Here is a 12,778-nt window from a genome sequence, read left to right on the forward strand (position 1 = left end):
CGCTTATACGGCGAACTGCTACAGCGCTGGGAGACTGCGATTGCTTTGGAACGCTCTTCCGCATGTCGTCCCGCTGGGTGGAATCCCACATGAGTTTAGAAACTCACAACAGCCATGATTCTTTTTAAAGGTAAAGTGCAGGTTAATTTGTTTTATGTATTTTTACTTTATATTTTGTATTAATCATTTTTATATGAATAGTTTTGGGTTGTGGAACGAATCATCTGAGTTTCTATTATTTCTTATGGGGAAATTCGCGTTGATATACAAGTGCTTTGGATTGCGAGCACATTTCCGGAACGAATTATGCTCGCAAACCGAGGTTCCACTGTATGTATATGTATAAAAACAAAATTCTGAAGTCAGAAACAGATTGAGTCCCAGGAAGGGTGCTCCATTAAACCATAAACAAAGGAAACTCAAAATAACTAATTAAAGCACATCACCTGAACTGTTTGAATCATACAGGCTTATAGGAAGGAGTTGGTCTGATATTCCGGGACTTGGTGTTCATTTATGGCAAATGCGTTGGACGAGATGGGACAGAAATGGTGCCATGTCTTCTAGGGCTTTCTTTTCCACTTTAACAACAGAAATGGGACATTAAAATTACTGGCTGTGCATCACCCTTATTCCTCCATCTCAGTTTTCTCTCAACAAGACCCCATTAAACACCCCCTTAACTTGTGTTTTTGATAACAAAATGGAAGTTTTAAATTCAGCACATGCCAAAACCTTAAAGTCATGACAACAGTATTGTCATCAATTCTCACTCGAATAGACAACCAACATACAATGTTAATGCTGATACAGGACAACATTTTACAGGATTATTGTGAGCTAAAAAAATAGCAGGAGATGAGAACGCTATGCCAAAAAAGTGTGGTTCTTGGGAGAATCTGTCTTCCCTCTTAGACTCTACTATGTGTTGCAGATCGAAACATGATGCTCCAAATCCCAACTACAGCCCTTCTACAGTGGGATGCAAAAGTTTGGGCAACCTTGTTAATAGTCACTATTTTCCTGTATAAATCGTTGGTTGTTACGATAAAAAATGTCAGTTAAATATATCATATAAGAGACACACACAGTGATATTTGAGAAGTGAAATGAAGTTTATTGGATTTACAGAAAGTGTGCAATAATTGTTCAAACAAAATCAGGCAGGTGCATACATTTGGGCACCGTTGTAATTTTATTGATTCCCAAACTTTAAGAACTAATTATTGGAACTCCAATTGGCTTGATAAGCTCAGAGACCCCTGACCTACATACACAGGTGAATCCGAGTATTTAAGGGGGTCCATTGTAAGTTTCCCTCCTCCTTGAATTTTCTCTGAAGAGTAGCAACATGGGGGTCACAAAACAACTCTCAAATGACCTGAAGACAAAGATCGATCACCATCATGGTTTAGGGGAAGGATACAGAAAGCTGTCCCAGAGATTGAAGCTGTCTTTTTCCACAGTTAGGAACATATTGAGGAAATGGAAGACCACAGGCTCAGTTCAAGTTAAGGCTCAAGTGGCAGACCAAGAAAGATTTCGGATAGACAGAAGCGACAAATGGTGAGAACAGTCAGAGTCAACCCACAGACCAGCACCAAAGACCTACAACATCATCTTGCAGCAGATGGAGTCACTGTGCATCGTTCAACCATTCGGCGACTTTACACAAGGAGATGCTGTATGCGAGAGTGATGCAGAGGAAGCACAAACAGAGCCGCTTGAGGTCTGCTCAAGCACATTTGGACAAGCCAGCTTCATTTTGGAATAAGGTGCTGTGGACTGATGAAACTAAAATGGAGTTATTTGGGCATAACAAGGGCGTTATGCATGGAGGAAAAAGAACACAGCATTCCAAGAAAAACACCTGCTACCTACAGTCAAATATGGTGGTGGTTCCATCATGCTGTGGGGCTGTGTGGCCAGTGCAGGGACTGGGAATCTTGTCAAAGTTGAGGGACGCATGGATTCCACTCAGTATCAGCAGATTCTGGAGACCAATGTCCAGGAATCAGTGACAAAGCTGAAGCTGCGCCGGGGCTGGATCTTTCAACAAGACAACCCGAAACACTGCTCAAAATCCACTAAGGCATTCATGCAGAGGAACAAGTACAACGTTCTGGAATGGCCATCTCAGTCCCCAGACCTGAATATAATTGAAAATCTGTGGTGTGAGTTAAAGAGAGCTGTCCATGCTCGGAAGCCATCAAACCTGAATGAACTAGAGATGTTTTGTAAAGAGGAATGGTCCAAAATACCTTCAACCACAATCCAGACTCTCATTGGAACCTACAGGAAGCGTTTAGAGGCTGTAATTTCTGCAAAAGGCAGATCTACTAAATATTGATTTCATTTCTTTTTTGTGGTGCCCAAATTTATGCACCTGCCTGATTTTGTTTGAACAATTATTGCACACTTTCTGTAAATCCAATAAACTTCATTTCACTTCTCAAATATCACTGTGTGTGTCTCCTATATGATATATTTAACTGACATTTTTTATCGTAACAACCAACGATTTATACAGGAAAATAATGACTATTAACAAGGTTCCCCAAACTTTTGCATTCCACTGTATGTTTACAATAAACTAGCTTAGCCACTCTCACGGTTGATATCTTCAGTAGTTAAAAACTAACCTCTTTTCTTTTACAGCCATAACCTCAAGCAATTAGAGTACAATTACAGGCAAGAGAGTCAAGTCAAGTTAGGGAGCATTCACTGGTACAGAGCGTTGGCGACCACACGACGAAACAACTCGGGATCCCGGTTGGCAACCCACACGGCACACACACGGCCCAGTCCCACCCTCCGGAAATGACCCTCTATCTGCCGCAGCCAGGTGTTACATTGGCGACCCCTTGGCCTGGTCCAGCCACTCGGGTCCCCAACAATGAAGATCTTACGAGCTGATCACCCTCAGGGAAACACGCCACATGGCCGTAGTGCAGTAACTGACACTCCCTCACAATTCAGGTCATGTGCCTCATTCGGGACTCCATGAGCAACACAAAGTCAAACCAACGGTACCCAAGGATTTTCCAGAGAGACACACAGTACAAAAGGAGTCCAGTCTTCATCTCAGGTCACTGGATAGTGTCCACGTCTCACAAACAGGGAGCACCAGGACTCTAAAGACTTGGACCTTCGTCCTTTTGCATAGATAATGGGAGCGCCACACATCCCTTTCCAGTGACCTCATGAATCCCCAAGTTCTCCCAATCCGTCTACTGACTTCATGAGAAGAGTCGCCAGAGACATGAATGTCACTGCAGAGGGAAGTAAACCTCTCGATGAGGTCAACACTCTCTCCGCAGACAGACACACTGCTGATGGCCGTGCCCAAGACATCATTAAAAGGCCTGGCTGTTGTTTTTTTAACCAGGACCCTCGCCAGACCAGACACTCAGACTCCTCACTCAGTCTCTCGAGTGCTCCGATCAGAGCCTCCATTGACTCCGCGAAGATCACAGCATCGTCAGCAAAGTCAAGATCCGTGAATCTCCCTTCACCAACAGATGCCACCCAGCCGCTGGACCCTACGACCTTGCCCAACACCCAGTCCATACAAGCATTGAACAGAGTAAGAGCAGAACACACCACTGACGAACCCCCAAATCAACTGGGAAGAACACAGAGGGTCTGCCTCCACCCTGCAGAGCACTCACAGTACCAGTGTACAGGCTGGAGAAAGGAGAGAAAGTTATTCTCACACCACCACCAATACAAAGATCATCGTAAGATATCAAATTGTGCCTGAAATATAAGCAGGGTAGAAATGAGTGTTGGCAAAATGATACAACCTGATTAGTAATCAGTTTATCTTGTTAAGGCTACTAGGTGGCTCTCTATCTTAGTATGTGGATTGTTCTCTGGTCTGACAAAATCCAGCATGGCCTTTGGATGGTATGGTAGAGACACAGCATGGCTGTCTGAGCAGCAGAGGCAGTAGCACGGTCTTTGACACACCTCTTGCATGAGTGGGGGTGTTGATACTTCAGTATGACTCCGCCCTCATTCCATCCCCAGCCTTTCATCCCTACCACTTGTATTCCCCTATAGGGCCTGCCTGGAAGGAGGAGAGGTGATTGTGCTTCTGAAATTTACTCATAAATTCCACCTGTACCCTTCAACCTCCCCGACACAAATGATACACTTCAGTGCAACACTTGACAAAACCTCTTACCAGATCAAGTAGGACCATCAATAAAATTTGAGCAACAACATAGTGGGTATTTATGGTTAAACCTAAAGTCACTTAAAGACGTGGTAGTAAAAAAAAAATGTTTAAATGGATATTAATGTTTAACACAATAAAAACGGATCACGCTGAGTGGTGGCTCTGAGGCTAAGGATCTGTGCTGGTATCTGGAAGGATGCGGATTGAAATCCCATTACTACAAGAAAGGATCCTACTCCACTGGGCCCTTGAGCAAGGCCCTTAACCTAAAAATCACTATGGGGGCGCTGTATAATGGCTGACCTCATGCTCTGACCTCCAAAGGTAATGCGAAAAGACAATTTTCCCTCAGGAATTAATACAGTGTACCAAATACCACAACAAACAAGGTCAACTCGAAGTGAAATAATCTCTCAAATTGAATCTTTTTAGTAAACCATTCTTTACAGAAACTTCAGAACTGGGCTTATGGTTATTTACTATAAGAACCACATACAAATTTACTCCAGTGTTTATGCATATAGAAACAAAATGAGCCATGATATCATTCCCCAATTTCTGGAATAAAAACACCTCCGTTTTCGTTATTTTGAAGATGCTGCAAGAATACCTTCTGTGAAAATCTTCACATTCAATGAAATATGATGCTGTACTTCGATCCGTTTTTTACAAGTAGTAACTGTAATCCCTGTAACGGATATCCAAGTGCAACAAGCTACGATCAACCTGCAGGAGGACAACTGCGCCTTTAACTGAAGCGATACAGCAACACCACACTTTTAAATGATTGGTTGAGGTGACTGTCTCTCGTGCAAATTTCGAAAACGGCATTGGATATCAAACTTAGACATGTTGATACAGAAATTTCTAATTGTTGATATCAAAATTCAAAACGCTGATTGTTGTATCGATCAGTACATAAAGAAATCTCCAGCTTGTAATTTCCAAATTCTTTATTACAGCAAAATCTCCGTCTTACAATGTCCTTCTAGAGAAAAGCCAAGCAAAATGACACCTTTTATTGGCTAACTAAAAAGATTACAATATGCAAGCTTTCGAGGCAACTCAGGCCCCTTCTTCAGGAAAGATGTAATTACATCTGAAGAAGGGGCCGGAGTTGCCTCGAAAGGCTGCATATTGTAATCTTTTTAGTTAGCCAATAAATGGTGTTATTTTTCTTGGCTTTTCTCTACATTCATAATGGCTAACACGGTACAACACCCTAGTACTATAATCTCCTTCTAGGAACTCTCCTCCCATCCCTCTCCCAGTTCTTTTTTCTATCATTTTTGTACAATGCCACCTACTGTCCAAAATTAATAACATTTAAAACACAACATAACAGTGATATCAAATTTTTAAAAGGGGATATCAATTTTGAAAATAATGATAGCAAATTTAAAACGAAAGATACATGTCTATAATTTTGTACGCCAATAAGAACGATTCGATTCTACAACCGCTTGCCATACTAATAATACATAGACGACGGCATTAAACGAACGTAACTCGTGTATTGAGAACATTGCACTTCATGTTTTAGACTTACCGACTGGGATTTTTTTTTTTTTTTTTTAAGAAGGTTTCGGTCTTTCTATTCGCGTGTGTTACAGGAAGTCACAGCCGCTAATTTACAGATGGCGCTTAGGCTGAACGCTGCCGGAGACGGTCGAGACCTCACAAACACAGCCACAGGGGAGTTCGATTTGTTCATTTAGGTTGATTTGTGGGATTTTGTGATTAATGTTGACAATCAAGTTTATTTTAGGCTTTGCTACTTAATAAAATGTCGAGGTTGTGATTACCTTTACTAGCTTGTGTTGGAGTTGTGTTTAATTTTATTTAAGGGTTTGGCACTTATACTAAGATCCCCCTGCGTGGCTGAAATGGTAGCTCCCTATGCGAGTTCTGGCGGTATCTGGCATAGACATGTAATGGTAGACGCCACATTCACTGTGTTGCCCAGTCTACACGATACGACTGCGTGGCAGGAAAAGTGCCATTTAAACTAATACGGCTAGACGTGGAAACCGGCTTTTCTGCTGAAAAAACAATAACGTTTAAAACAGTATCGTTTACATACAACAGATTTTGGCAAATGCAAATGCAAATCGTTTAAATGCAATTATTTATATCCATGTATACACTAATAATGGCAATTATTGAGATGAAAACTCGACCAATGTATGGAAGTCAAAATAGTAAGACTGCTACTGGCAGTCTGGTCTTTCTTTTAACAGTGAAATGATACACTTAATGACAAAAATAAAAATTTTATTGTATACAAATTGGCTTAATAATTTCTGAAAACATTTCACTCATTCCTCTCTCAATCTCCGTCTCTCTCAATCATGCGCACACACACACAAAATGTGGTTACTTAAATATATACAGGATAGGATCTAAAATCCTTGAAACAGGACGGTCCATTTGTTGCCACTCTGTAATTTGAGAGTACTGTATTCAGTCTGGCAATATGGTGCAGCCTTACTTTGTGGAAGACAGACACAACTAAAGACATGAGCATAAAATGATAGTTGTCAATTTCAAACTGTGTTTCCTCGATATGCTCCTTGAGAAAAAACACATCATCTGAACCAATCTCAGCCTGAACAAACAGTGACCAAAGATACACTGACAGCTTGCCCTCATGTCGACTGTCGGATAACACGCTCAGCTACTTTGACCACCTTGACTGTACCCTCTGAAGGAATCATCAAACCTCCTTTGTTTTTTAATGTGAGCGAGTGGTAGCTTTGATCATATGATGCTGGTACAGCATCTGTTACCAAACTAGCATGGCACACGTCACAGGACAGCTTTCTCAAAATCTGTCGAACGACAAACCCTGAGATGTAAACAAGGGCATTTTCCACGAGGCCACCAAAGCGGGTTGGTAAGTAACTATGGTCACACATATTTGCAGGGATATCCGCAAAAGAATGGGGATGGAAGCTCTTCTTCTGCTGCTGCTGGTGTAGAGGACACAAATGCATAGCTTTGCTAGCTTATCCTGGCGTAGCTAAAGTTAAGATTATAAAATGAGATTTTCTAATGGCCAAATATAACCACAACAATTGTTCAGCCTTACCTATGAAATGTAATCCCCCGGGATCTGGTTTGGAGCGAACAGCGGTTTGTACAATCCCAAGCAGCACATGCGTGAGGCATCTTTATCCACTTCTTCACTCCACAGCAGTGCCACTCACGATATGGCGGCGACGTTGACGGACGATGCTGCTGGTCATGTGGCGTCTACGTAATTCTATGCCTATGATATCTGGGACTTGAACTCTCTGTTAGAATGGCGTTGACTGTGGTGTAAGGGTGACGTTTAAGGAAATCTTAAGTAGTTAAAAGAACTACATTACTGTGGGTTAAGGCGCAGTCTACAATTAATTGGGGAAAATGCTAGATGGCAAACCTAAGGAATGTTTAACAACAGAGTCCATTGCCTGTGTCTTGTTACAGTGTGAAAAAATATGAAATAGAGCTTGGCAGAAGAAAGCAATCAATGTCTTTAGGCATCGAAAACCTAAGTTTCAAAAGCATATTATAAAGGTTGAGTAAAAGAGAAGAGGTATACAATAAGGTATTAAAATTTTCAAAACGGTCAGGTTAATAAAGTATACCAATTTTAAAAATGGGTATAAGGAGTATTAACTCATCCAGTACTGAAGATGGCAGTAATGCAGCATAGAGTGTAAAATCTGCCAAGTTACAAAGCGCAGTTGGCGGTCTATAAGGAGTAGGCTGAGGCTACTGGGGTGTTATCAAGGAGTATTTGTATTTGCCACAGAGAAAGAAAAAAAGAAAATTCGGACACAGTGAAGAAAAATAAAATGTATGTCGAGAATAAAGGCGACATGCTGAGTTTATTCTCGACATCTCCACTTTAATCTCGACACTTATGTCAACATGTTGACTTTATTCTCATAGTTTATTTTGTCATTAAAGTAGAACGGCATAAACTTCATCTTAAAATCAATGTTTAATTTACTTGATCTTCTCAAACCGCATCATAGTAATGTAGCGCATTAAATGCTTTGTACGAAGTGTTCCCCGTCCCATGTTAATCTATACGTGCTTCTGAAACTGACTTCCTCGCGCACCGATTGGAGCCGCAGGCAGCAATCGCCACACAGAATGCATTCATTTCATGATATTCCTGCTCTCTGAACATTTAGAATGCCAAGACTGATATCATTTTCATGATGAAATGCATTAAAGCACATATTAAACATGTGGGGGCACGGTGGCGTAGTAAATGAACCATTGATTTTAAAATGAAGTTTACGAAATGGCAAAGTTAAATTAGAGAGAAAAAAACAAAGGGTTTAAAGTGGAAATGTCGACTTTAATCTTGGCATAAACGGCGAAAATAAAGTGGAAATGTCGAGATTAAAGTAGAAATGTCGACCTTATTCTCCGCATACACTTTTTTTCTTCACTGAGTCCATATTTTTTCTTCTCCTCCGTGGCCCTACTAATACACTTCCGTACTAAGCACAGTTTTTGGATTAGTCTTGTAATTTTTAAAGTCTGCTAAAACTCCTCAGACTGAGTTATAGCTGGGTAAGCGCCTTTGATTTTTTTTCTTCACTTTACGTGTGTTTTTCTGTTATGGTCTCCCCACAGGTTTGTTTTTCAGACTGTGTTTTTCTTTGAAGCATAATTGTCACTGTAAATATTTTTGCACCAGGAACTGCGAGTTCTTTTTTTTATTTATTTATTTATTTTGGAATAAATATTCCTATTTTGTTGTACATCTGCTTCCCAACACCCTCAGTCCCTGTTGGTCCTGAACTACTAGCAGGACATCTGCTCGTGCAGGTGGCTTATGACAGTATCTAAATACTTTTGATGAATTATACAAATGCTAATCTTAAACTTACTAGTTATGTTTACATTGCAAAATCATGTTATTTGTCCTGGGCTGTTGCCCAAGTATATTCATTTAGGTTGAGTTGTGGGATTTTGTTGATGACTGTTGAGTTTATTTTAGTCCTTGATACTTTTTAGAATGTCAATGAGGTTGTGATTGACTCGCTAGCTTGTGTTGGAGTTATGTTTAATGTGACGGCAGCACAAAATGGTAAATCAAGGCCATAAAATACACAAATGAGCCAGAGAGGACCCGGCTAGTCTGTCCCAATATAGTTCTCACCCCAGACAGCCAGACCCCAAACTCAAGAGCCAGGCTTCCAGATTATAATGGTTGGAGCCTTTTAAAAATACTTTTTTCTCCTTTCATACATTTTTAAGTGCTTTAAGTACAGCTTATGTTTTGTTTGAATTACTAAAGGAACATTCTCGAATAGTCCACTTCTGAATAATTTTGTTTTTGATTAAGTATATTTTTTTTTTATTCGTGTTCCATGTGGAAAGTTGCCATGATGACATTTTTGCTAGGCATGTACCACACAAAACACTGAATCTAAATTAGGTTAAATGTTTTAGCTAGAAATTAATCTAAGGTTATTAAAAATAAAAAATCTGGGCAGCACGGTGGCGCAGTGGTAGCGCCGCTGCCTTGCAGTAAGGAGGCCTGGATTCGCTTCCCAGGTCCTCCCTGCGTGGAGTTTGCATGTTCTCCCCGTTTCTGCGTGGGTTTCCTCCCACAGTCCAAAGACATGCAGGTCAGGTGAATTGGCGATTTTAAATTGTCCCTAGTGTGTGCTTAGTGTGTGTGTGTGTGTATGTGTGCCCTGCCCGGGGTTTGTTTCCTGCCTTGTGCCCTGTGTTGCCTGGGATTGGCTCTAGCAGACCCCCATGACCCTGTGTTAGGATATAGCAGGTTGGATAATGGATGGATGGATGTTATTAAAAAGGTTTTGCATCATTTCTATTGATATCATTGATTCTCATTATTGCTCCCATTTTAGAACCTTTAGCTGTAGTGTTGCCATGGTGATTTGCCGAATGTGCGCAGTGGGTGACGTCTGTTATACGACGGGATAAAAGGTCGACATTGACGTCACATTTCTGTCCGAGATTGACGATAAATTCCTTCATTTCTACTAAAGGACGTGACTCTGTCCAATATAAGATTTTGCTGATCCATTTTACTTTCACTTCATTCATTCATACCTTATTTGTGGATCGTTGATTCTCCCATGCAGACATATTTTTAGCCGCTCTCATTAAGATCTTCTCTTTTCCCTCCACCCCTACAGACATTATGGTATTAATTGCCTCCATTTCTGTGTTGGCGGCCGGGACCCAAGGAAATGTTTTTGCCACATCCGCCATCAGGAGTTTGCGATTTCTACAGATCCTGAGGATGATTCGAATGGATCGCAGAGGCGGCACTTGGAAACTTCTCGGCTCGGTTGTGTATGCACACAGCAAGGTGGGTGAACTTCAAGAAAGGAAAAATCTGTAAGGAAAACACAGTGGCAGAGAAGTGAATGAGGTCCTGTCTGCAGCTTCCCCTGCCCAGCCTTGGTTTTACATGAGATGTGTGATGACATCTGCCACTACTTTTCAATGCTTTCTTCTTTTCTCTTAAAGGAACTCATCACTGCTTGGTACATTGGCTTTCTCTGCCTCATTCTCGCCTCCTTCTTGGTCTACTTGGCAGAGAAAGAAAGCAACAAAGATTTTGACACATATGCTGATGCCTTGTGGTGGGGACTGGTAAGCCATGCAATGAGTGTGCCTGTTAGTGGGAGTTACGCTCTTGCGGTCTCTTCCAGGGGTGTCAAGACCACACCCGATGCATGCCTGAAAATTTTGGTCAGTCAAGCTCATTCTGGAATTGTGGGGTAGCAGTGTCTTTGTGCAGTATGTGGTCATGTCAAGCAAGACAGGAAGCTGCTTTTGATGAAAATGAGTAGAGCTACTGTACTGCATGGACGCCTGGCTGATGCTGGGAGGGTTAAGCTATGGAGACCACCGTCGCTTGACTCTTTTAAACACTCGCCTCTAACTTGATGTCCCGTTCCATCCCACAGATAACTCTGACCACCATCGGTTATGGGGACAAGTATCCTGTCACGTGGAATGGACGTCTCCTGGCAGCCACCTTCACCCTTATCGGAGTCTCCTTCTTTGCACTGCCAGCTGTAGGTATTTCGTGGAACATGACGTCACCCATCCTGTCACCTCCACTACCTGAGCTTTTCTACTTTTGCTTTTGTAATTAGTGGAAATTACACTGCAAGTGGACATTTTGAGAATATTCTAGAAACAGAGCTGGAATCTGATGCTGCTTGCAGTAGAAAGTCTCGTCCACACAGGGTACCTGTTACAGCCACTTACTTTGTAACAGTTGTACATGAATGGGGACGTCTTAAGGTGTTTTGTGCCGAGTCACGTCTTTCGTAGCGTTGTCCCATTTAGGTAGTCTATGGTACGTTTGTGCAAATGTTTTCCCCCTGGAAACAAAGGGAGAAAGGAGAACGCTGCAGGACCCCTCAAGGTAATTTTCCTGTCCACCGATCAAGTCCATGCAGGTTATTTCCTATTTAAACGAGAGGAGGGAAATAGGAAAAGAAGGACGTGAGAAGGAGAAGGATAAAAAAAAAAAATAGAACACAACACCGAAACGCATCACAAGAGACAGAGAAACGCTGATCTGGATCGGCACATACCTTCCCACAGCTTGCTGCTCTCAATGGCGGACCTGTAACGATCTCACCATTCTCACAAAACCCTGGGGTCCAGTAGTATCAGGACACGCCAAGGACCATATGGCAAAACCGTTTCTTTTTATATTTCAGGAAAGGAGTGAACAATCAAGGGCTTCCATATACAGTTTCTAACCGGGTCAAGGTCATTTCCATTAATCATTCTCTGGACAATTTCCTGGACGTTATGTGTGTTATGCGTTTCTACTTGTCGTATCTGTTTTACGTTCATTGTAGGGTCAATGGGGGATTTGGATTGTATTTCAATTGCTGCACCATTTATTATAATATTCCGTGGGAGAGGTGAAATATTTACACTGTTTGGCATGTTGTTTCACTTCTTTTTCACTAATATATATATATATATTCACTTTATTAACTTACTTACTGTTTACTTTTTTTGCCTATTTGATCACCGATTGGGAAAGTAATTGGAAGAAGTATGTTTTGTCTAAGTCTAACACCCTTCAGGTTGCCAGGCCATAGTTCTTGGCAGTGCTGGACGATTGGGCCGGCCGTTACAACCTGACCTCCAAATAGAGTAGGCTTTGTTGTCTGAGGTGCCATCCCTTTATTTTCTGATGCTTGTATACTACGTACTACTAATGTATTTTAACATTGACACAGTAAAAGAGTGAAAATGGGGTGCAAATCAAGTAGAGGGCATATGTGCAGTGCAAATCGGATGGTAAATATTGTCATAAAATAAGAGGCACAGATCGGGCAGCGTTGTAAAATATAATCAAGTGAACACATTTGTGAAAGTCCAACACATGCATGGCACAAATTGGGAAGAGGGCACAAGTTTTGATTGACACTCAAGCCACAACTAGATATCCCAGGAGCCTTTGCAAGAGCCTGAACTATAGCTACAAAATATTGCTGCTCTCAGGTTACAGCCCCAGTTCATGACACCTTTATAGTCCATCCCCAGCTGAGGATGCCAAGTAATGTTATCCAGTTT

General features: G+C 41.5%; 1 protein-coding gene across 16 annotated transcripts in view; it reads left to right on the plus strand.

Annotated features, from left to right (window-relative positions):
• Positions 1 to 12,778, plus strand: part of LOC120538023 (potassium voltage-gated channel subfamily KQT member 2) — a 131,760-nt gene that overhangs the window by 58,446 nt on the left and 60,536 nt on the right. For all 16 annotated transcript variants that reach the window (XR_005635428.1, XM_039767388.1, XM_039767390.1 and 13 more), the window contains exons 4-6: positions 10,360 to 10,535; positions 10,697 to 10,822; positions 11,140 to 11,250. Coding sequence is in view for 15 of the 16 variants with exons in the window: in XM_039767388.1 (XP_039623322.1) it covers positions 10,360 to 10,535; positions 10,697 to 10,822; positions 11,140 to 11,250 (413 nt within the window). In the remaining variant the exon portion in view is untranslated. The remainder of the gene's footprint in view (positions 1 to 10,359; positions 10,536 to 10,696; positions 10,823 to 11,139; positions 11,251 to 12,778) is intronic.

The sequence above is a fragment of the Polypterus senegalus genome, chromosome 10, assembly GCF_016835505.1.
Source record: "Polypterus senegalus isolate Bchr_013 chromosome 10, ASM1683550v1, whole genome shotgun sequence".
NCBI classification, from domain to species: Eukaryota; Metazoa; Chordata; class Cladistia; order Polypteriformes; family Polypteridae; genus Polypterus; species Polypterus senegalus.